Source organism: Microtus ochrogaster, chromosome X (assembly GCF_000317375.1).
Source record: "Microtus ochrogaster isolate Prairie Vole_2 chromosome X, MicOch1.0, whole genome shotgun sequence".
Lineage (NCBI taxonomy): Eukaryota > Metazoa > Chordata > Mammalia > Rodentia > Cricetidae > Microtus > Microtus ochrogaster.
This window is the reverse complement of record NC_022026.1, coordinates 50417933-50444657: the sequence shown is the minus strand read 5'-3', so window position 1 is coordinate 50444657 and position 26725 is coordinate 50417933. Positions and strand designations below refer to the sequence as shown.

General features: G+C 35.8%; 1 protein-coding gene across 5 annotated transcripts in view; it reads left to right on the top strand.

The window, feature by feature from the left end:
* The window catches only part of Rps6ka3 (ribosomal protein S6 kinase A3), a 117876-nt gene that overhangs the window by 5181 nt on the left and 85970 nt on the right, over nucleotides 1–26725 (top strand). For 2 of the 5 annotated variants that reach the window (XM_013350574.2, XM_005358806.3), the window contains exon 2: nucleotides 25398–25454. In XM_013350574.2, the coding sequence (XP_013206028.1) occupies nucleotides 25413–25454 (42 nt within the window). In that variant the 5' untranslated portion in view covers nucleotides 25398–25412. Of the gene's footprint in view, nucleotides 1–17974; nucleotides 18069–19012; nucleotides 19050–24354; nucleotides 24384–25397; nucleotides 25455–26725 lie in introns of those variants that run through there. The other 3 variants (XM_013350572.2, XM_013350573.2, XM_026784816.1) reach the window with 3 other exon arrangements.

The window sequence follows — 26725 nt, the reverse complement described above, 5'->3', positions numbered from 1 at the left end:
AACATTTGCTTGTCTCTCTAATGATGCATAAGTGTAATAACGTTCAATTGTTGGTGTGTTTTAGTGGAAAATACATTTTTAAGCATTGAAATACACTTTCACAAGTGTGTGTGTGTGTGTATTTACATCTCATTCTCAATTCATATCATAGAAAAATTAAGTGATTAGGTTTTAAGATTTATTTATTATGTGTACAATGTTCTGCTGGCATGTACATGCCAGAAGAGGACACCAGATCTCAGTAGAGATGGTTGTGAGCCAACATGTGGTTGCTGGGAATCGAACTCAAGACCTCTGGAAGAGCAGCAGCTAGTGCTCTTAATCTCCAAGCCAGCTCTCCAGCCTGTGATTAAGTTTTAATAGATAGTATTAACACATCCTTATACCCACCCGTGTGTTGTTCCAAATCTTCAAAATAAGTATAAAAATATTGACTTCAGAGTTGTCATGATAACTAAATAAATTGAAAGTATGTGTAAAACAATGGTATAATCTATGATTTATGTTTATTAAGTAATACTTATAATTGACCTACTCAAAGAACTGTCTTGGATTTTTCCAGAATTAAGCAAAACAAGGAAAAATCATTTATTTGGTTGATCATTTTAAACAATCATAATACCTGAATATACCTATAAGGGTAAAATAGAAGTCTCTTCAGTCTTGTTCTTTTTGTGTTGTTCTTTCCAAATATTATCTTTAAAGGAGGAAAACCAATAAAGAGCATCATGAGAGACATGTAAAGGAAAAGGAAGACAGAAAAGCATGTTCCCATCTTAAAACTGTTCGGAAGGAGTTAGAGATAAATAAAATTGAATTCAGGTCATCAGGCTTGGTGAGTAAGCATCTTTACCCACTGAGACATCTTATATTTAAACTTTAGTCCAATACTGAATTGAAAATTTACTGTACAACTCAGAAATATTTTAATTAAAAATGAAATGAAATTTTTCTTGACAAAGCCAAAACATTGTGCCCTACTCCCATTAAATGTTAAAAAAAACATATATTTTTAAATAAAACTTTTTAAAAATTAAAAATTTTGATTTGAATTTTTATGGTTCTTAGTTATATAGTTCGTTAATACCAAGCCTTTACTAAATTACACTTACATTATCTTTTTTTTTGTTTTTTAACTATAGGCCACTTTATTCATCTGTCAGTCTCCCTGCCACCTCACATTGTCCTTTTTTTTTTTTTTTTTAGTTTTTTGAGACAGGGTTTCTCTGTAGCTTTGGAGCCTGTCCTGGCACTAGCTCTTGTAGACCAGGCTGGCCTCGAACTCACAGAGATCCGCCTGCCTCTGCCTCCCGAGTACTGGGATTAAAGGCGTGCGCCACCACCGCCCAGCTACATTGTCCTTTTTTAAAATTAACTGATTCTAACTTACAGTTAGTAGAGGTTAGAAAACTAGGAGCCATTTTTAATTTGGGAATATTTTGATTTTATTTTTTTTAATTCACCAAATATGTTTAAGAATGTCCTCAATCTTTTAGACTGACCATTATGTAGAGCAGGATTGTCCAACATTTGATATTGCAACTTGTTATAAATGTTATTTAGGGGTTTGTGTAAGCTGTGGATTGGTGTAGACATACCTAGAGGATCAGGTATTTACTGGACATATTGCCTAATAGTAAATAATAATTTTATGTTTTGGCATACCATAACAAAGTGGCTCATTTATTGCCTTCTCTTAAAGATGTCAGCTACAAAGAATGTGAATGAAGTACCAACCAGGAAGCTGTAAAGTGGGTCCAGTTTTGTTTTGGGGAGATTTTGTTGGTTTCCCAAATATTAGAGATATTATACACTTAAATATCAATCCAAAAACACTTTTAGATTTCTTCATTCTTCTCCTATAGCAGAAGTAGGGTTAGAGTCAAAGTAAGTTAAATATAATTTCTCTATCTTAGCTAATACAGTCTCTTATACACTTCAGGTCTTGATTATGTTTTGTTGACTGTATAAATTGAGTTTTATATCATCATGTTACATATGATTTTTTGTTTGTTTTTTGAGACAGAGTTTCTCTGTAGCTTTGAAACCTGTCCTGGAACTCACTCTGTAGACCAGACTGGCCTAGAACTCATAGAGATCCACCTGTCTCTGTCTCCTGAGTGCTGGGATTAAAGGCATGCGCCACCACTGCCTGGCACATATGATGATTTTTAAATCTGACCTGGTCATCTGGATTTTTGTATGTTTAGCTCTAATCCTTTGGTTCACAAAGCTTGTTTCAGGAAACAGTTCAGTCATATGATATGTTTTAGAAGCAAGTTGCCAAATGATAGCCTGAAGCAAAAGGTCATTTTGTTACCAATAAATTGAACTGCATCTTACACTAGAGATCTTATGAAACCTACAGCAAAATCCTCAACATTAGAACATTATATATTTCTTCGCATTGGTTAACAGGTGAATTTTTATTTTTTAAATTCTGTAAACAGTATAAAATAGTGAATATTTGCTTTTTAAAAGAACTGCCAGCTGTGCATAGTTGTACATACATATAATACCAGTGTGTGTACGACTTCATCTCCACTGGAGAAAAAACTGCATCTGGGGAATAAAAACAGTTACCATATAAACATGAAGACCTGAGTTTGAATTGCCAAACTTGTAGCATGAGCATTTGTATTTTTATCACTCTTACTGGGAGGTGGAAGGCAGAAAGAGAGAGAGAATCCCCTGAAACTCAAGGGCCAGATGCCCTGACTTATGCAGAAGAAAAACAACAGAGACCTGGTCTCAAATAAGGTAGAAGGGGAGGACCTTCACAGATTGTCCTCTGATCTCCACGTGTGCTCTTTGGCCTGTACATAGCCACTCTTCACTCACATGCACATTGTACACGGGGGGGGGGGTTAATTTTTTAAGACTGGAAGAGGGATGGGGAGATGGTTGAACATTTAAGAGTACCTGCTGTTCTTCCAAGGGACTGGATTTCGGTGTTTATCACCCATGTTCTTTGGGTTCCTTAACCACCTGTAACTCTAACTCCAGGGAATCTGGCGCCATCTTCTGGCTTCTGTGGGTATCTCTGCACTGGCAACTTCCCATGCTCATACATATTTTTAAAAAGCACCAGGATTTATCCCTACTGCATGCACTGGATTTTTGGGATCCTATTCTCTTTGGGCTTATACCTTGCTCAGCCTAGATATAGGAGAGAGGGCCTTGGACCTTCCACAGAGCAATGTGCCTTAGTCTCTCTGAGGATTGGATGGGGTGGGGTGGGAGGGTGTATGGAGGGAATGGGAGGAGGGAGGCAGTGGGAACTTGGATTGGTATTTCTAGAAAATCTAATAAAAAAGAATGAAAAAAACTTCAAAAAAGAGAATTATTTTATACAATTGAACTTCTAGCTCAGCATTGTTCAATACAGTGTTAATAGTGGATTATTAGGCACTTAAGACATAATTGGTGTTACTGAAAAACAGTTCTGTGGATGGGACACTGGATTTCACATATGCTAGGTAATTGCTCTATCACTAAGCTACATCCCAGCCCTGAATTTTTAGTTTAGAGTCCCCAGTATTTTTGTCTACTGTATAGACCGATGAATGCAGTTAGAGATTATAAGGATTTGTACAAATAGAACTCCCCTTTTGCTTCTGGTTCAGTGTTTAGTTTTCCATTCCTAAACTTCTTATTTGTGTTATGAAATGAATAGGCTAAGGCATTTTTTCTAAACAAAAATATATTTGATAGCTGTTTTCACAATTATTCCTTTCCTATCCTGATGATTTTTATAAACCTTCTTATGTGACATATATTCACAATTCACCATCATGCTCTTCAGTAGTTTTTCTGGTGGCATTTCTGGTTGAAGCAGTGAGAATATTTAGCTATCAAAATGTTGAAATTATAAGCTTCCTCTTGTGGACTGAGCTTGTGAATAGAAGTATTAAACAATAAAAATAGGACAGAAGAGAACATGATCATATTTTATGTTATTGAATGAAAAAAAAATGCTGCATGGTAACTTAAAATATTGTACTCTTTACATTATACTGCACTACATAAAACTAAAAATGGACTTAAGTGTCTTGAAATTTTAAACTTTTTTAGTTAAGTATAGAATTTTGGAACTGAGAACAATTTAGCCATATTCTATGTAAGAAAACTGAGAGCTAGCCAGGTATTGTGGCACATATTTAATCCCAGCACTCGAAAGGCAGATGCAGGCTGACCTCTGTGAGTTTGAGGCCAGCCTGGTCTACATAGTGAGTTCCAGGACAGCCACAGCCAAGACTGTAGATAGAGTCTCTCTCTCTCTCTCTCTCTCTCTCTCTCTCTCTCTCTCTCTCTCTCTCTCTCTCTCTCTCACACACACACACACACACACACACACAACACACACAACACACACAAGACCAACTGAAACATGCTCAGAACATTTCATTTCACTACAGTTCATTTTTCTATGGACCACACACATAATTTAAAAGTAATTATTTCAAAGCTGTCTTAAATAGAAAAATTTAAAGAGCTACTATGTAAAAATTCAACCATTTTTCTCTTCTATGTGTTTGTTAATTTAACTTTGTTTGCTTTGTTCAAATCTAAAATCAATTTGCCTTAATTTTAGTTTGTTAATTTGGAAAATTCAGCCAATTCTTAAGAAACAACTTGGGAACAGCCCTACCTATAATCAAATAGTGTGGAGTGTGTCAAGGTCACTGCTCTTTCTCTCCTTGATGAATATGAACAGTCACATTTACTGACTGCCCATTTGATTGGGTGCTCAGGGTGTTGTAACTGGAATAAGGTATGTAGTTATTCTTATCTGGGGAAATTGAAGCCCCGAGGGAAATAAACTACTCATAAGATTGCACAGCTAGTAAACAGGAGCAAAGATTCAAACCCAAGTCTCAAAGATTGCAAATTGCATTGACTGTCCCTTGAGTTGGCCTGCTTGAATTGAGAACATCCAGATGATTGATTCCATCTAGATAAAATCATCTACAGTGCAGAAAGTATCCAGGTGGTTTGCATACGTGACTGTATTTGTGAGAATGTAAGGAGGTGAATGAACTAGAAAGACAGGCACTTTCTCATGTATGTGAAGCCCTCTCAACAAGGCCGATGAAGGATGTGATCCTGGCATTAATCAGGAGTGCTGATCCTCATAGAGACATACTGCTTTTAGCTTTTTAAAACTAGCCAGAGTAAAAACATTTCACATTATCTGGGAAAATACATTCAGATTTATAAACAACTATGTTACCACTGAAGCAGAGTATCTTGTATTTGAAGTGGGGAAGAAGGAGATTGTCTAACATTACTTACCAGCCATCTTTATAGAAGCCCCAGAGTAGGAATTTGAGCACGTGGTGGTGCACACCTTTAATCCCAGCACTTGGGAGGCAGAGGCAGGTGGATCTCTGAGTTTGAGGCTAGCCTGTTCTACAAAGTGAGTTCCAGGACAGCCAGAGGTATTCCACAGAGAAACCTTGTCTTGAAAAACAAACAAAGTGCCATATGTCTATATTCTCAAACATTTTCATTGTAGATGTAATAAATGCAAAACTTTGTCTAGATCAGTGGCTTTTCAGTTGGATTCAAAAAGGCCTGGCTTCTACGAGCATGCTTTAGGTCACCTCATCACCTACTACACTTTTTTTTCTAAGCAGGAGCAGAGTTCCTTGAAGAATACACCATGAAGCTATAGATTGGTTATAGAAGAACTGAGGTTGAAGGCAGGAAATAGTCCCCTTGGTCTTAGAAACTCAATAGATTTTGTTTGGTTTTGGTTTTTCAAGACAGGGTTTCTCTGTAGCTTTGGACCCTGTCCTAGAACTGGCTCTTGTAGAGCAGGTTGACCTTAAACTCACAGAAATCCTCCTGCCTCTGCCTCTGGAGTACTGGGATTAAAGGTGTGTGCCACCACCGCCCAGCTCAATAATGTTTTTAAAGCAAAAGGGTAGAAATTCGTTGGTAATCTAAGTATAAAAAAAACTCCAAAGTTAAATGTTAAGTCAGTGTATTAAATGAGTTCTTTTTAAGAATCCTGAGCCAGGCAGTGATGCTCCCACCTTTAATCCCAGCATTTGGGAGTCAGAGGCAAGATGGATCTCTGAAAGTTTGAGGCCAGCCTGGTCTACAAAGCAAGTTCTGGGATAGCCAGAGCTGTTTTATAGAGAAACCCTGCCTCAAAAAACAAAAATAATCCATCTCAGTTACCTCTGTTCTTACTTACCTTCTTTCCTTCAGGTTCCTGGTAGCAATTGGTATAATTCAAGAGAATAACTATCACAGTGGATATTGGTATCAGAAAAAGGGGAGGTTGATTAAAGAGAGAAATAGTATAGGCAAGTTAAAAATAAGTATGCCTTGGATCAATAAAAAGAAGAATGTGCAAATTAGTTTTAAAATGTTCTTTTCCTCTTGGCTCCCGTTAGTGTGTGAAATATAGTACTAGGTGATAATGAATTAAGTAGAATTGTTTCCTTTGGATTATTATAGTCTAAAAATACTGATTGTCTGGACAAACAACCAAAATAGCATAAAACAAGCTAAGTTGACCAGGAATACAAACAGATATAATTGGATATTTAGAGGGAAATTACAATCTTATAATGTAACAACTTTCTATAGTAGACTTTTAATGATGATGTGAAAACTAGAAAACAAATGCCATTTTTAATATAAACATCACTTGGAAGAAACTTCTGGTTCTTGCCAAGATGGAGGAACCTATAGCTCTCAGTACTTCCCTTCAAATGAACTGAAACAAATGTGACCAGGAGCGGTGGAAAAGAAGGCAGATTGTCTGAGGACCTTGGAATGTAGTCTCTGGGTTTTCTTACTGATTTCCATATATCACCAACAGGATTCTATAACACTACCAGACACAAAAAGCTCAAAGAAAACTCGGTTGTCTTTAGCCAAACAGGAATAGGGTAGTTCAGTAAGCCTAAACCTTGGCAGTTCTCATTCTAATCTACCCAAATACTGATAGGAATAGGGAACGTGTTCTGCCCCTCCAAGCTCCAAGGGTGTTGGCTAGGGGAAATGTGTCCTAATTACCCATTCCTTGCCTTGAAAGAAAAAAAAAATCACAACGGACAGTGCTTTGGTTCCCTCTGCTGGGTGACTTTTGCATCTATTCAGGAAACTGATTTTTCACCATCCTACCCTTGTGAAAGGAAGTTGTTTCTTCTCAGTGTACTTTCAGCAGGTTGAACCTCCACCACTGACCCAAAATAATGAGACTTGAAGTAGTGTGAGGTAGGCACAGTTTATACTAAGCTTCTACCATTACCCCAGCATCAACTAGGCAGAAAATAACTGAAGGCAAGAGCACTTGTTTCCCACCCCTGCTAATGTCAGTGGGTCTTAGCCGACAGCTGAGACTGATTAGCCGTTCAGGTCCTCTTCTGTTCTTCCCTATTGTCTACTCTCCTTGAGGAACTGCTTTTCCTTCCTTTCCCACAGCCCAGAAGTAAGGTGAACTCACAGTCCTAACCATAGGCAACAAGGTGGTTCACTCTTGGAAGCAAGCATATAGCTAAATACATTTGAGCATTTGAGACAGTGTTTCCACTATTGCTTGGGTAGTCTTAGTAGTGTTCAGAGAATATTTATGCTAATACTGCCCTCACACTATACCTCAACATGGGATTGCCTGCCAAAGTATATTAAATAGGATCCAAATGCTTGGCATACAGAAAAAAATGTCACACAGGCAGTGGTTGTGCACGTCTTTAATCCTAGTACTTGGAAGGCAGAGGCAGATCTCTGTGAGTTTTAGGCCAGCCTGGTCTACAGAGCTAGTTCCAGGACTACACAGAGAAACCCTGTCTCAGAAAAAAAAATCAATCAGGAACCATGAAAAAATATAAAGTGCGTGGTGGCGCACGCCTTTAATCCCAGCACTTGGGAGGCAGAGTCAGGTGGATCTCTGTGAGTTCGAGACCAGCCTGGTCTACAAGAGCTAGTTCCAGGACAGGCTCCAAAACCACAGAGAAACCCTGTCTCGAAAAACCAAAAAAAACTATATATAGTCAGCAGACACCAATACTGATTCAGATGTTAGCATTACCTGGTCAGGATTTTAGAGCAGCAGCTTTGAAAAGTGAGCAAATATAAACAGTTAAATGAATTTTCCATCTCAGAAAAAAAAATAGAAAATATAAAGGAGCACCAAATGGAAATTTTGGAACTGAAAAATGTGAGTGAAATAAACTGAGTATGAAATCAAAAGAGTAAGGATGATAATAATTATAATATTGAAGGTAGAGCAAGAGAAATTTCCCCTATCTAACTGGGTGTGATGGCATACACCCATAATCCCAGCACTTCAGAGGCTGAGACAGAAGGATTGCCCTGAGATCTAGGGCAGCCTAGGTTACAGTACAAGATCCTGTCTTCAAAAAAGTACCTCCACAGTCTGAACAACAAAAAATAACCTGGTGAAAAGTGAACAGGACTTTTAAAAACTTAAAATGTATATTATCAAAGTTCCAGAAGAGCCACCTAAAAAACTGTAATGGTTGAAATTCTGCCCAAATAGATAAAAGGTAAAATCTTCCAGATTCCAGAGTCTGTATTAATCACAAACAAGCCCAAGGCAATCCATTGCCTGAGTCATTAAATCAAACTTTTAGAAACAAGGAGTTACTGTTTAGTAGGTATAGTATTTAAATTTTGTGAGATTGGTTGCACAACAGTGTGAATAGCATTTAGCACTGCTGGATTGTACACTTTCAGGAAATAAGTCTCATGTATAGTTTATTATAGCAATTTAAAAGCAAACTGGAAAATTAAAGAGAATCTTTAAACAGCTAGCGAGAACTGTGTCAGTACCTGTATGGAGTGATTCACATGCCAGGGATTTACCCTCAGACTCTAGGGAAGTGCAACATTTTTAAAATCTGAAGGAGAAGAGCTGTTAGCCCAGAATTCTAGACCCAGTGAAAATATCCTATAGGAATATGGGTAAATTCATAGTAGTTTTGAATATATGATAACTAAGGATTTTCTCTAAAAACTAAGGAATTGGCTAAAGAAGTTTGTTAAAACAGAAAGAAAATGATAAAAGAAGAAAACTTGGACCATCCAGAATAAAGAAGCAACATGAATTCTACAGTTTCTCTCAAGAAATAGAAGAGGAGGAGAGAATTTCGTACAAGGCTTGTTAGATACCAAGACTCAAAGGCAGTATAGAAATTCCAAACCAGTATACCATAAAAACATAGGTACAGAATCCTCAACCAAATATTAAACTCAAGCCCAGCAATGTACCATAGCCACGTGGGTTTGATTCCAGAAATAGAAAAGTATTTCTTCACTGAAAAGTTTTAATTGAAGGTAGTCCAAACATTTTAAAAATTAAAGAAAAACCACATATTGATGCAAAACAAATGCAAAATGAGAATTTAGCAATCTGAGAAGGGAACTTTTCAGCCTGATAAAGAATTTTAAAAACCCTACAGTTGACATGTGGTAAATGCAAAAACAAACAAAAAAATCAGTGCTTTGTTCTAAAAATCCAGCAGGGATATAGCAGAGATGTCCATTCTCACAACAGCTGCTTATTATGGTCTTTAAAAATCCTACCAGCATAATAGACAAGGAAGGGCGGTAAGAGGCATGTAAACTTTAGAGGAAGAAGTAAGGACCAGTAAGCTAACTGTGCAGGTAAAAGCATTTGCTGTGAAAGCCTCTCTGCCTGAGTTTGAACCTCCAAACCCATGAAGTAACACACATCTGTAATGCCAGGACTCAAGTGCCAAGGTGTGTGTGTGGTGGGGTGGGGGGAGGGAGACAGGAGAATTGCCCAGAAGCTCATGGGCCAGCTAACCTAGAATACACAGCATGGCAGAAACAACAAAAGAGACCCTGCCTCAAACACAAGAAAGCTATCTCCAGAAAGTTGTCCTCTGACTTCCATATATAGTCCACGGTTGTCCCACACACAATAATACATCTTTTTTCAAGGAAAGAAATAAGACTGCCCTTATTTACAGCCACATAGTGTTTTCCGGTGAAAGTCTCAAAAAAAAATTACCAAACCTTAAAATTGATTCTGTGATTCTTTCATGGTTGTAGAGCACAAGGCTAGTATACAGAATGTGTGTGTGTACGTGTGTGTGTGTAAAACAAATGTATAGAAATTCTATAGTATCACTTATATGAAGTATGTATTGCTGAAAATTAAAAATTCCTAAGAATGTCTAAATAAGCGAAGAATAGTTATTTTGGTCACAGATTGGAAGACTCAACATAGTAGAAATGTTATTTCCCCCCAACTCAATCAAAAACAACATAAGTTTATCATCTCAAAAATTAAGTGGAAAGTTAAATGAAGTGGAGTGCCTGGACATGGGGGCAGACACCTTTAACCTTAGCACTTGAGAGGCAGAAGCAAGTGGATCCCTGTGAGTTCGAGACCAGCCTGGTCAATATACTGAAACCCTATCTCAGAGGGGAAGAGAGAGAGAGAGAGAGAGAGAGAGAGAGAGAGAGAGAGAGAGAGAGAGAAAATGGGAGTAATCACCTGCTTTTAAGATTTACTTTAGTAATCAAAATGCTATGGTGCTGGCACAGGAATAAACACAGATCAGTAAGACAAAGCAGAGAATCCAGAAAGGCTTTTCAGGTGCAGTCAACTGGTTAAAGCAGATATAAATGCAGTAGCGTCTATCAGGTTTTTAAGAAGCAAATACTGCCCAGAAGTGGTGGTGCACACCTTTAATTCCAGAATTTGGAAGTCAGAGCAGGTGGATCTCTGTGTTCTAGGCCATCCTGGTCTACAGAGTGAATTTAAGGACAACCAAGGTTACACAAACCCTGTCTCAAAACAAAAACAAACAAACAAAAATACTGAAGAAAATCAAATGCTGAGGAAGAGCTCTATCCTTAAACATCTCAACTGAAGTCCAAGCAGGAAAAGATGTCACTTTTTTTAAAGGCAATTTAAATTATACTCTTAGATGAATTTTGAAAAATATGAATTTATCTAGAAAATGAATTCAGTTTTATGTATTTCACAAATACAGTGATTTGTGAAAAAAATTTTAAGAAAATCCAATAGAAGCGGAACACATCAAATGGGGGGGGAACATGAATCAAATAAACCCACACTGGTTTTGAATAGGGCATACTAAGGTTTTTCTTTATTAAAAGGGAAACTTACGGATCCCAATGAGGAAACAGGAAGAGGGTCCAACATCCAGGTGTGGTGTGCTGGAAGAAGGGGCCGAGTGAGTGCTCCTGCAGGCTTTTTGGTACCAAAGGCCACACCCCACTTGGTCTGTCCTCTCAAAGGCCGTAGGCTGAAGAAGGTTCCCCATCATCTCCCCCTTTTGTCTAAATAAGAGAGTTCCAAGCCCAATACAAAACTATACACAATAAGTACAGATATCAAGTATAAAAATTAGAATTACGACCAGTATAAACAATATTAAGCAAGTAACATACTAAATGTTTTAATAATTATTTTATCCTAAGAAGTCTAAGTCTTATATTAGAAATGGCTTGGATAAATCATAAGAGGAAAGTCACTATGAGTATTTAATCTTCAACCCCATTGAAGGCCTGAGAAGGGAGATAACATTACTTGAGTAGGCAGGAAGTATAATCAAGCAGTTTCCAAAATATGCAGTAAATGATGGACATAACTGGTTACCTGGGCAATCACCCAAAGTCTCATTTGCAATGTTGAAGCATCCAACTTTGGCAAAGGCCTAGAGTAACTGACAGACCATTTTTAGAGGCAGGAAGATTTTCAAAACTGTCTTACCTTGTCGTGACAAGGTTTGGCAGTCTTTTTTTTCTCGTATCCTGCTTGTCCAGTCTGGACGCCATGCATTTTGTCAGAGGTTCATGTATGGGCAGTTCCTTGCCCATAGGCCAGTTTTGTCAAGAAGAATACAAGCTCCAAGTGGAGTGTCTTCAGTACTCACCATTCTCTTGGGAATAGATCGGTGCTGCCAGGAGCAATCATGTCTCACATCAACAGAACCCTAAATTATTTAAATGCCATATTCTACAGTTCTTTGAAGTGGTTGAAGATTGCCTATTTATGTAGAATACAATCTCTATGTATCTAAAGAACCTGAATAGTCTAACTATAAGTCTGACAAACATGGATGACAATTGATTTGTAATACTTAATATCTGTATAATTTAAAGACTAAGACTTCATATTCGAATATTAAACAATCTTTAAACAACTTGCAGCAAATGAGGACAGTGACTTCAAAATATAAACAATATATAAGTATCTTGATCAGAGGTAGAAATATATAATGCAATATACTAAATATATCCTAAAATTGTTATCAGTATACAAAATGTCTTAAACAGAGGTAGAAACATGCATGCATGCAATCTGACAAAATAACTTTGTGTAGGTATATACAAATACTGTAAACAGAAATAGAAGCATATTCAATATAACAAATTTGAATTTGTATCGATGTACAAGAATCTATACCAATGTAAATTGCCTATAAATAATAGCACACAGTATTCACTCTATTACTCACTATTATTATTATTATTAGTGTGAGTAAGCTCACACTAATCTACCTATTTCCCATTCAATTTCCCTTTTTGTTTTCAGAGATCTCTGAGCCTACATAATTTCCACCCCACCCCCCAACCCTATACCAGTAATAATCAACAGACTTTGTGGGGAGAAGGGCCGTCATCTTCTAAAATTACTTCTGGTGGTCATGGGGATGATGTTTTTTTAATGGGATCCTGTAAAACCAAAATGATGGCTAAGTTTCAAGGTTACTGTCTGGTATAATTGCAAATGGTGTCTGAGTAGTTGATAGGGTTTTTCTGAAGTTCTTATTTGGAGTTCTGGCCAGAACGTTTAATGATCGGTCATACAGTAAACGTGAAAATAGAGGTCCAGGTTATTTTTCTTCTATAGTTACACCAAAATGAAAGCTTGGCCTTTGAAGCCAGCATGATGTTATTTCTCATTTGAGCCTCTGGAAACCAACTAAATCTGAATTAGTCAACTCAAACAATACATAGGTTATCTAATTTTAGATTTTTTAGCTCTGAAAATAGAAGGGGATTCTTAGGACAAGGAACGCCTCTAAAGCTCCTCATATGATATTTGCCCTAAAAGATGAATACAAGAAAAGAGAAGTTGAGATTTATTGAATATCTGGAACAGTTGAGTATACTGAACTTATCACAGCTTCTGGTGGATTGAATATCTGAGTCTGGACTGGAAAGTTGAGGTAAATCACTTATCCAAAGACACGTGTAATGAAGGGCAAGGCAGGTTTTACGATTTGATATGGCAGACATTACAATTCATAATCTATTTTACTACCCTAGTTCCCCAGAGTTGTATAATCACAGGATTCATTGAAGATGCCCGTTAAAAAAAAAAATACTAAGCCAGCTGGGCTGTGGTGGGTACACGCCTTTAATCCCAGCATTGGGAGGCAGAGGCAGGTGGATCTTTGTGAGTTTGAGGCCAGCCTGGTCTACAAGAGCTAGTTCCAGGACAGGCTCCAAAGCTACAGAGAAACCCTATCTCGAAACCTCTTACCCCAAAAATACTAAGCCATGGAGCTTCTGAAAATATGATTTTTGTTTCTGTGTAGAGGGAGTCCAAATTATTTTATTTTGTATTGTGTTTATGTTACTAGAAACTGGATGCAGGGTAAGCACTCTACCTACTTATTATATGTTAACAGAAAACTCAAGTAATTCTGGTCATTGTGCAGGGATTGGAAACATACCATCTATTCAAAAGAAGTAGGGCTTAGAAGACAAGAGTAGAATTAGGAATTTACATAGGACTTATTTAAAAAATTAGCACTACACCAGTTTCTATACTAATAAAATATTATAAGGTTAGATTATGGAAATTATAAGATTGCATTAGAGTCCTTAATCTGTAAAGAAAACCCATATTTTATTTTTCTTTTAGATGACAACAGTTGTTGCATCCATTCTTTGGCATTATTTTCTTTTTTACACTAGGAAGCAATACACCACCGATATAGATAAAACTATTCTGGATACACTTACACTTAGAAATGTAAAATTGGTAACTTCCTCAAATGAGATACAAAAAACAAAATCCCACAATGGCAGACCCTCAAATATAAAATGATCAAAGTTCCATATAATTCAGGATTATTAATTAAGTACTCCCTCAAGTGACTTTTCCAAGATCACACTGGGTTTTAGAAATGGACAGCAAATCATGTTTACTTTTGATTCCTTCCTTTATCCAGTTTAATGTTATCTACTATTTTGAGAATAGATTATAGAAACTTATGATTTGAAATATATTCAGCCTATGAAATGTTTTTTTAAAAAGTAACCATACCCTTATTAGAACAATGTGTTTACAAAGTGTTTGTTTTCAAAACATATTGTGTTAAAGAACTCTGGTTTTCCCCACTTGTATTATAAAATTTTATGTTAGGCAAAGAGATAAATAAGCATACCTGGATGTCAATTCTAACAGTGTTATAACAACAACGGTATTTCTATCTAAGTGTACTTAGTAGATACTTTGCAGTTTGACTTTGGTTCACTTTTTATTTGCAAAATGTAGCTGTGATCTTTTTTTAAATTATTTATTTATTAAAGATTTCTGCCTCCTCCCCGCCACCGCCTCCCATTTGCCTCCCCCTCCCCCAGTCAAGTCCCCCTCCCTCGTCAGCCCAAAGAGCAATCAGGGTTCCCTGCCCTGTAGGAAGTCCAAGGACCACCCACCTCTGTCCAGGTCTAGTAAGGTGAGCATCCAAACTGCCTAGGCTGCAGCTGTGATCTTAAACAAGTACTTTCAACCTCCCATTATCTCTACTATACATAATATCATACCTCATGGTTTATTAATAAATGGAAATAAATTATAGAATATGTAACATAGATAGCACTATAATTTAAAAGATAGGCAGAGGCAATGAATAAATAATAGTTGCTACATTTTTTTCTTAATCTAATGATTATTTAAAAGAACTAATTTCTGGGTGATTGTTATAGTTTATTTCCTTGTGTAATTTATAATAATCAGGGAAAAATATATGATTCCTGCTTTTGGTAGTTTTAGAGTTAGGGCCCTTGAGATGGCTCACTGGGTAACAGCACCCATTGCCAAGCCCTAATAACCTAAGTCTGATCCCTGCGACCAACATGGTGGAAGGAGAACTTGAATTCCCACAGGTTGGTTGTCCTTTGACCTCCATCCATGTATTGTGGCATGTGCTTGCACACACACATGCACACAGATACAAAATAAAAAGGAATTTTAGAGGCTAGATATAGCTCAGAGGACCCAAATTCAGTTCTCAGCACCCATTTTTAGGGTGCTCACAATCTGTAACTCTAGCTCTTATAAATGTAATGACAAAGTAAATATTAAATATTTTTAAATTCATGGCTTTGAACACAGTTTTTAATGGCTGCTTGAGTCTTTAATCTTTTTATACTTTATTTTCTTTGAAAATGTAATATTTATTTATCCTAGTATAAATTTTAACAATTTGCCCTTATTGTATTTTTATGTTAGTTGATACTCCATCTTAAAGTTTTCCTATCTCCCTTGTTTCCATTTATTTCATGTTATAGTCCTAATACATCTGCTTTTGTGTTGTGGTTTGTTTATATCTGTGACTGAATGTTCAGCACTTTTACATACTATTTGATTATTTTTGTATCTGAAAAACAACATGTGGTGATTACGTAAAATCTGAAAAATAAACATACACAGAAGGAATTATCTGTATTCTTGCTATAATGGAGCTTTATTAAAATATTATTTGTGATGAGTGGGGAGATGGCTCAGTGGTTAAGAGCACTGGTTGCTCTTCCAGGAGACCCAAGTTCAATTCCCAGTACCCACATGGCAGCTCACAACTGTCTGCAACTCCAGTTCCAGAGGATCTACACCCTTACACATGCAGGCAAACACCAATGCACACAAAATTAAAATAAAATTTAAAAAATAGTACTTGTGATTAAAGAACAGAGGGTTAAATTTGAGTCTAAATATGGGCCCTACTTTTGTCCTTGGACAGGTTATTGGACTTTTTCATATGTTCATCAAGTATTTATTGGTCACGTACTATGTGCCAGGCATTTTGCTGAGACTACACGAAAAAATATTGATAAATTCATCTTGGCTTAATTTTTTCATTTGTAAATTGATGACAATGTCTCTTGAAGTTGGTAGAAGCATCAGAGATAATAATGCTTAGTGTTTCCCTAGCAGTCAAGAGCTCAGTAATTGATAGCAACCATTATTACTATGCACTCAGTATGGGTATCTTTAGTCCTTTGTGATCACCTTAAAGGTTGTCTTAGATTTTATGTTTAGCATTAATATTACAAACACTTGCTTCCATTTTTGTTAAAAATGTATATGTTAATTGTACATAGAAGAGCTTGGAGATGATGCAGTTGTGTTAAAACTCTTACCTAGCATGAATGAAGGCCTGGGTTGCATGCTTTCTCTTTCTGTATGGTTTTCTATACTGACCTTTTTCTTTGACAGTACATTATAGATTTTTTTCCTCCTTAAAAAATGTAAGCCTACTGAAGTTTTTAGTGTGAAGCATTTTACACACAGGACAGTGAAAGCATGAACAAGCACCATTTTCTAAGAATAAAGCCTCAAAAGTTAACAACTCACAACCCACTATTTTATTCTTACTGTTTCCCTCCCACACACTACCCTACACATATTTATTTGCTCCATCTCCAGTGAATTATTTTGAAGCTAATCCTAGATGAATCAACTCCAATGTAAATATTTGTATTGTATTTCTTCAAAATAAAGACTTAAAACACTTAACTGTCATACTGTTAACACACATGAAAATAATTCTGGGGCTGATGGTTCAAATCTGTAAGCCCAGCTACTTGGGAGGCTGGGGCAGGAGGAGAATTGAAAGTACAAAGCTTGTCCAAGCTGTAGAATGGGTTCAAGCCCAGGCCTGAAACTTAATGAGACCCTGTCTCCCAACAGAAGATGACTATGGATAACAGCCTGGTCGTAGAATATTTGTCTAGCTTGTGTGAGGTCCTAGATACTGCCTCTAACAGTTGAAACAAAAGGCTCTAAGAGCATCAAATGCTAGTCACTTTGTTTTATTAGACACTTGACATTTCTTATATCGCATTTAAAACAGTTGCTGCCATTTTGTATTATTTCCTTGAGATTTTATCTTCTTCCATATGGAATGTTTTCTTTGAGACAATTGTGCAAGCTAGAAGGACTTACTGAGCTAAAAATACTTGTGTTTGGGTCTTGTTTCTGCCACTCACTAATTTATTTGCCAAGCTTTACCTTCCTCAGCTGTGAAATACGGGTAATTAATACTTACCTCATATTCTTAGGATTGAATATGATGTCAGCATAAAGAACTATCAGGTGTATCAACCTCATAGCACATTCTTTAGTGATTCAAACTGTAATATTTATTTTTATTATTGTGTGGTTTTTTCAAAACTTTTTAGATACAAACTAAAAAACATGGTTGTTAAATCTACTTTAAGGAAGGATGGAGAATTTCTTCTTCTCCTGCTACTTCTTTTGAATTCATTAATGTAGTCCAAGGTTATAAATCTCAACTCAATAAAATTTCTTTTATATTGTTTATATACTTATAGTTAAATTAGTCAATTATTCCTGGATATTAACTTGGTGTGTACAGACGTTACTTCTCATATTCTTGAGCTCTTTTTTCTTTTTATGGTTTTCTAGAGTGTACCTTTGAACAGTTTATTTTTAAAAGATGCTACCAAGATGGTAACATTTTATCAGACTTTGCAGGTGTAAAGATAATTTTCTATGACCTTTGAACTTGAAACACTAGGGTGAGGTATGAAATCCTTAGATCTGAACTGTTCCCTTTTAACTCTCTGTAGGTCATTACTTCATCGTCTTCTGGCATTTTGTTGTGAGGAAAAATCTGAGGTCAATTTGATTTAGTACCTTTGAAATAACCTATTTTTTCTGCTTGTATGCTTATAGGATTATATCTTTATCCTTGAAATTTAAAAACATTTGCCAGGACATGTCTTGGTGTTGATGATCTCTGTTGAACCTTCTCAGTCTGCAGTCTCAGGTATTTTTTTCAGAACTGGAAAGTTTTCTTATACTTTTGATTGATTAATCTGCTCTGTTTTTTTTCTAAGGAACATTGTTATTCATAGATTATTTCTGTCTGTCTTCCATAGTTTTTAAATTCTTTCTTTTTTTCATTTACTCAAGTTTGTCCTTTGTGGCATGGATTCTGTTTTTTGCAGTGTGTGTTCTGATACTTGCTATTCACAATACAGACTTAATTTTTGCTACTGTGTTTTCATTTCTTTATTCCCAACATAACTTGTTTCATAAACAGAATTTCCCTTAGGGGTACACTTGAAAATAACATGAGGTGGATCTAGGCCTAAACCTAATTTTCTACAGAATCAAGAAAAAAAAACAACTAAATAAAATCTTAAGAAAGGGCTCTCATAAACTTAATAGTGTAGATAACAAGCCAGAGGTCACACATACTTAGTCTAGAAAATAGAGCAGTCCTGGTTACCAGCAGGTTTTTGGTAGCAAGACAGAGCTAATAAAGCAGACATAACAGCACTGTAACTAGAAAATAAACCAATATTTCTAATTACATTTATTGCCTTTTCTCTTTAAAAAATTAAAAATAAATGAAAATAATTTTGAAAAGACAGTACCAAGAAGAATATCCTATGGCCCAGGTAATCGCTGATAAGATTTTATGTTTTGCTAGTTAAATGCTCCCATGCTGGGAGGGAGGGTACAGAATTGGGATCATACTTACAGCTCTATATCCTTTTAAATGTAATATATTGCAGGCATATTTTGCATCTTTAATTTTTTATTAGGCCCTGATTTTAACCATTTCATAGTGTTCCTACATATGAATAGATGTATTGTGATTTATTTAACTAGTCCCCTGTTGGTCATTTAGATTGTTTTCTATTTTAAAGTATAATGAATATCACTGTACATAAGTCTTTATGCACATCTCTGATATTTCCTTAGGATAAATGAGGAGCTGATTCTTAATCCTGTCACATTGGTAAGGATTATATACATTCCTTATTAAGAATATAAAATGCTTGTTTCTTATTGTTTCAATGTGATTGCATAAGAAGCTTCTTTGGATTCTGAACAGTGCAATGGTATCTTGACCAAAGTTGGAAAGAGGTTTCTGCTGTCTCATGCACAGCACCTTTATGATGAAACTTCTGCTCCATAAACTTTCAACAGAAAAGCCACTGCTAGGATCAGGGAGTTTGGAAGGCAGATGTATTTGTGGAAATGTGAGGGTGTTTTGTTTGGGGATTATTGTTTTCTTAAGTGTGGTGGTCCTTGCTCCTTCCTGCAACTTGGGTCTCTGTATAATATACTATGGCTTCAGACCCCCTTTTTCTTCCTTTCCTATTACTTTAGACTGGTAATTCTCTATGAAAATCCTTTTCTCCCAGTGTTCTAATGTGCGTTTCATTTTTGGGAAGAGAGTGAAAGTAGTTGGTACGTCCTACAAAGGTAAAAGTCAAATTTTGTCTATCACAGATCACTTCTCAGTCCTAATACACTTCTTCCAGATGACCTCCTGTTAGAAAGTCAAAGAATTTTTTAAAACTTACCTTACATTTTTTTTCCCAAGGAGAGCAGGTTACACCCTGTGAATATATGGTGTAACAGGGATTATACCAAAATAATTTCCATAATAGGATTACTGAAAGTGAAGCATTTTTAATTAAGAAAATAGTCTTATTTTTAATGTGTCAGCATTTCCCTTAAAATACTTGGGAATACTCTAGAGGTATTGAAACTTCAGTTTAGAATTACTGATTGAATTGTCAGCCCTTGCACCTTAAAAACAATCTTTAGTGATCCCTGTGTATAACATAGAAAGTTGTTTTGAAAACAACTCCTGCTGACACTGAAGCGAACAGTCTCCTTTATCTGATTTGTTCTGATCAGACCCATATTGTAGGTTAATACAATTTGTGACTTTTTACACATTTCAAAGTAACAAAGTAAAGCATGATTAGCATTTCCTAACCTTTTCCAGTATTTCACATCGTATTTGCATATGTACAATCTGCCAAGCTCTACAGCTTTTTTGGCTGGCAGGCATTTTGGTAGGATGAGAGAGGATAAATACATTTGCCTCACTTTAAAACTATTTTTCATACTTACTCAGCCACATTGTACAGAAAAATAGCACACACATGAATGATTTCTTCTATCCTGCTTGGCAGGAAATTGACTGCCGTGAGTGGAGAGAAAGACATCTCTCTCCTGTTCTTCACGGCATAACATCTTTAGAAGTTATCTGCAGAAATGGAAACATTTCCCCATCATTTGAGGCAAAAGAGAAAATGTGTAGCATTTATGGTCCTGTAATGGACCCTTCTAATTCAATATCCTGCAAGGTCAACATCTTACGAGCGGACAAACTGCAGCTTAAATTTTTAATTAACTTACCCAAAGTTCAGGTAACTGTACCAGTATGGGATATAGCTAGGGTTTAAAAGTAATACTGACCAACCTCAGTGTACACCTTTTGTATTTGTCTTAAAATTAGAGAAATCTGTTTTCTTGTTTAGTAGATCCTATCCCTCTAGCTTTAGAAACTATAGAAAGTACAGCATTGAGTCAGACTGGTCATCTGTTAGTCTCTAGTGATAACCAAAGGTCAGTTTTCAAAGGGGAAATAAAGTTCTTAATTGCAAACATAACATTACATTCATTTCTAATCATACTTGGATTCTTATTTTGATGAATAATACCAAAAGTTCATTGAAACAAAGAAAAAGGTTTGTAAAGTTGGTATGTAGGATAACATTGGCGTTTCTATTTTCCTATTTTAATAATGAAGTTCAAAGGTGAATCTTCCCTAAATTTAGCAAGAAGTGGATTACTTGCCTACACTACAGAATAGGATACCTTTGGGGTCATGTTTCATTTCAATTGTTTCTTATAATGTTTACTTAAAGTGTTAATTAGCTAAATATTTCAGAAAAGATAATGCATTGTCAAAATTTGTGACCGACTTGAAGCTGAAAAAAGTGAAGTGGTTTACAGGTTTTCTATTGCAACAAATAGAAACTGTAGCAATAAGACCATAGGTGGGAAAAGATGAATCAAAATTTTTAAGTAAGACTTTTTCTGTGGGAGTAAGTAACAACAGTTTCAAGATGAAAGATGCATTATCTTGGGTATGCCCCAACATATTACTGGCGTATAATAAGTTGTACTGTATGTTAAAAAAAAAAGTGGAAATGGGCTCTAGATAGTTTTTCACATAAAGGTAACTTGGAAGTTTGATGACCTTAGTTCAGTCCCTGGGATTCACATAGTAGAAGTGAATCCATTCCTTCAGGTTGCCTCTGACCTTCATACACACACTATGTATGGTACATGTAACCCCCACCAAAAACAAACTAAATAAATGTTGAGACTAGAGAACTAGATCAGTAGTTTAGAGAATTTTTTCTTGCAGAGGACCCAAATTCAGTTCCCAGCACCCATGTTAGGTGACTCACAACTGTCACTCAGGAGGTACAACCCCTCTGACCTCCATTGGTATCTGCGTATATATGCACATACCCACATACAGTGATACAGATAAATATAACTAATAAAATAAGTACTTCCTTTAAAAAAGCAAGGGCTCAACCAACAGAAAAATTAGTGTGTGTCAACAGTATGTGGAGGCCTACCCAAAATTTTGCAAATGTGAACAACATCAATAAAAGTTTATTATCTAGGAAAGGGAGGTGATATGCCCACATTTCTGCATTTTAAAACCATAGTTGGAATGTTGATTGCATGTGTTTTAACATACTACTACTCTTTAAGATGAATCAAGAATATGTTCAGCAAGTAGGATCAGAAGCCTCATCTGTCTTAAATATTTGTATAAACTTGAGTTATCTGTAAAAGATAAGACTTGGGCACATTATAATCACGAGTGAAGATTTACTTCCTATGTCTTTGCAGGTAATCTAGAGGCAACTTAATCTTCATTTATTAAATATCTTCTTAAACTAGAATTTGTGAGTGAGAAAAATTGCTGTACAATGAGGAATTATGTCTAGTAGGCAATGTTTTTTCAGAGGTAGTCTAATAGTGGGCTACCTGATAAGACTACATTCCTGTCCTGATAGCATTTTAACATAGGTAAAAAACAGACTAGAAAGAATTTAAATAGATTATTGTGGTTGGAATAGAAGACTTTTGAGATGTCTTTCTGATTATCAACAGGATTTTTTGTTGTATCATTTTATCCTTATGAAACTATTTCATCTTAATAGTACTTTACATTGGTAGTTAACTAACAAAGTGCTTTGTTATGAATCATCTCAATTTTGAGCTGAATAATAACCTCTTGAGTAGACAGGGCAAATAATCTCTATTTTAACAGCGAAAATGATAGGTTCAAAGGAAGTCCAATTTCCCCAAATCATAAGACTTAAGTGAGTGCCAGGTCTCTATGTCAGTACTACTGGTCTACCAGTTCCAAGTTCAGTGCTGTTCGTATTGTACCAGCTGACCTTAAAAGTAAAAATCTAATTGTAATGGTTGCTTTGCATGCATTGAAACTTACAAAGAGCTGATGGTTTTGAAATTCTATTCCCATGGGAAATATAAATGTACCTCCAGTTAGATGAAGAGTTCTAAAATCCAAATACTAGAGAAAGATAAATAGTATTATTAGATGGTGGCATTCTCTAAGAGAGGAATTACAGGGAAAGATGGCAGGCTGGTCAGCCATGGATCTGGACATGATAAAAATAACTAATCTGATTGTTCACTAAATGCCAGATACTCAGATTAGGTTTTCATGTATTTATCTGTCATCTTCACAATTCTCTGAATAGTACTACTCTCTTATTTGTTACTTTCGGTGTACAAAAACTAAATCTTGCGAGGTTTGAATAACTTGCCCAAGGCTTCATCACTGCTATTATGAAAACAGGATTTCTAACCTACACACTTGACTCCAACTCAGTATTCTTAAGAACTAGATTAAGGTTTCCTTGGAGTTCCTGGATTGGATTAAAAACAATCAGGAGTCAGTCAAATAAAAAATTATATCTTGTAGAAGAAAGGCATGTCTTTGGTTTTTTTTTTTTCAGAGTATTACAAAGGTTTATTCATATGGGAATAAACTAACAGAAATAGTAGTGATCCATACTCTTCTGCATGCACTGGGAACTGAAACCAAATCCAGAAACCAAGAGTCCCACATACGTTTTTCATCTGCATTTATAGTACGTGAGACCACACCCAAAGTGGGCTGGTATCTTAAAAGCTATTGGCTGAAGGAGTTCCGAGAGCACAAAAGGCATGTCTTGAAGATAGTTTGGATGGCCTTGCCGCAGAAATGGGAAAGTGTGTCAGGAAATTAAGATTTTATTTACATATGCTCCCCACCCCTACTTTCCTGCATTTTGGCACCAGTTTTGTCTTTTGTGTTATTGTATAAACAGCCTCTACACCTAGGAATGCAGGTGCCCCTTAGTTTAAAAGTCAGTAGACATTTTAGGATGAAAGACATGTTTATATTTATCTTCAGGTCAGTACCTAGAACATAGCATGAATAAATGAACAAATGAAGAATGAATGAATGAATGATAAATAGAGCTGGGGAGAGAAGAGAGACAGGGATTTAAATTCAGAGAAACTGCCTTATGTGATGATGTGGGCTGCCTTTTATTATTTCCCCACTTATAATGCTCTAAAAATGGTTAACTTAGATCCTGGTATATTTGTTGAATCACAAGGAGTTAGAAAGCTTTTGTCCACTGAGGGAATAAAAGAAGACCCTTTATATTCCTAAGTTCCGTTGTTTTGTTTTATTTTTGTTTCTTTGAGATATGAACTTGCTATATAACTCAGGCTGGTCTCAAACTTATAGACCTCCTGCTTCAAGATCCCAGGTTCTGGGACTATAAACATGGGTTACCACTCCCTACTGGTTTTTTTTTTCAGGTACACAAATAATACATACTTATTGTAGATACTATAGATATATTACAAAATTCAAATAAGCAAAATAAAAGTTTAAGTCATCTGAAATTCTGCCATTTGGAGATAGCCACTGTTAACATTTTGGTGTATATCCTTCCAGAGTGTTTCCCCATACAAATATATACATTAAGACATGTATATATTTGTTTAAAATGGGTTTGTTATAATCCATATTGTTTTGTAAACTGCTTTTTCACTTATTATATGTGACTGTCTTTCCATGTCAATGAATTTACATCTATCATCATTTTAATGACCACATAGTATTCCGTTATATGGATGCATCATACTATATTTAACTAGTTTTCTATTGTTAGGAATTTAGGTTTCCAATTTGGAGTTCTTTTTGGAAAAAATAATTATGGTGAGCATTTTGTATATACATCTTTGTACACTTGTCTATTTTAAAAGAAGTAGAATGGATGGGATACTAAAATTTTATGTGTGATAATTGTTTGTTTTTAATAGACTCAAATTGTCTTCCTAAAAGAGTGCTGATTTACACTTTCTCCACCAGTAAACCCAGAATGCTTTTCCCCATGCCCACTGAGTATTAGTGTCAGGTTCTTGTAAGCTATTACTGATTTGGAAGGCAAACGTATCTTTGGGTTAAATGCATTTCTATGACTGGCACTAAGGCTGAATTCTTTTTTCCCTTATTGCTCATTTCTGTTGAGGTTCATCGTTTTTTCTTACAGGTTTGTAAAACAAAGATCTTTATGTATCAAGGATACCAACTTTTTGTCATGTTGCTTTAGTTTTTTGTAATCAATTTGTCTTTTGTAATTCTTTGTGTCTGGTATAATAACTTTTATGGATGCAAATGTCACTTACTTCTTTATGATTTCTCTTCTTACAACTTTTACTCACCCATATTCTAATACTTGCTTAGTTTTACTTTTGACATTTAAATGTTTAGTCCATCTGGAACTTACTTTGATGTAGAGATTGAGCTTAGTTTTCTGTACAATAATTAATCAGTTTTTCTGATTAATTATTAATGGTACTGAGTTTAGAATGTGTTCTGTTGTACAAAGTATTATAAATATGTTAGATGAGGCTTGACTAAGACCATTTGTAATGCATTAACCTAGGACGCATAAGAGCTCACCTGGAAAGGTAGTCAGCGTTTATTAGTTCCCTGGAAAAATGCTCAGATAATTTCAAATAATTAAATTACCTATGAACTTCTGAAACACAACTTGTTGCAAAGTTGTCCCTGCATTCTTAGATGGTGGTTCTACTTCACTGAAGGTCTTTAGGATATTCTAGATGATGGGTTGGTAGTTTTGTTGCTTTATTTTCTTTTTGTCTGTCTTCATATAATTTTGATGTGAAATCTATTTTGGTAATTTTCTACTTGCTGTGCTTTTCACAGAATGGACAGCAAATTATGGATGAACCTATGGGAGAGGAGGAGATTAATCCACAAACTGTAAGTAAAATGTGTGTTATGAAGGACAGAGACAAACGAGATGTAAAATTATTAATTTTAAATTAAGCAAAGCAATCATTTTACTATATAAGGCACTTGTTGATGCTTTCACATTAGTTTTACCAAAATATGCTGATGTGTTTATCTAATTATTTTTTAGCAATAAAACTTTGGGAATCAGATATCTCTGAATGATAAGAGAAGGAATGGAGAAGCGACCAGTGAGCTCCTATCTCTCTCGGTCCTCCATCTAAAAGGGTCCTCCATCTAAAAGGGTCCTCCATCTAAAAGGGTCCTCCATCTAAAAGGGTCCATCCATCTAAAAGGGCCAAGACCCTCTCTCAGCCATGCCTTACTACTTTCTGTGTCTATCAGTCCTCAGGCCTCCAACACCTTTATGGTTAATTTTGGTCAGCTAGTAGCTAGCTCCTCTACCTTCTGATTCAAAACAAACTTTGTCAGTCTCAGAAGGGTCAGAATGCAATCACGATATCACACAACAGTATGCCAGTGTCACCTTTCTAAATACTGTTGAAGATTTGCGTTAAAAGAATTACAAAGCTGGGTCTGGTGGCACAGGCCTATAATAAGACTTCAGAAAATTGAGGCAATAGAATCACATGCCTGATACCAGCTAGATTAATTCTAGGCCAGCATGAGCTACATAGACTCTGTCTCAGAGAGAGAGGGAGAAAGAATTAATTCATTTATATACGCACACACATTAAGGTCATACTTTTCAAGAAAGAGTTAACATAGAAAGTGAATTATTGACCATTCACTTCCTTTTTAACTGTTGTTAAATATTGAATCCCCAGCACCTAGAATGTGTCACACATTAAGTACTCAGTATTAAGTATGTATAAATGAATTAGTAAGTTGTTCCCGGTCTACCCAGGATAACTGTCCATTGTCAGCAGCTCAGCTATAATTTTGTTAGTCTGTACATATGACAGTTATTTTGCAACTTGCTCTTTTCACTGATATGTCTTGAACATTTTTGTAACATAAACAGATGTTACCTCTTTTTTAAATAGTTACATCTTTTGACAATGGTTACATGCTATTCTATTCTGTATATATTTTATATTTAATGAAAAATTCCACTATTTAGCTTTATAAACTTACATTTCAGTAGACTACAGAAAAGGTTGTATTTGAACCAAGAGGTATGAACATTTAAATTTCAATAGACATTACTAAATAGTCTTCCAAAACTGTTGATAAAGTTTCAGCATGTGAGAGTAAGTGTTTGATAATTTCCTATCCCA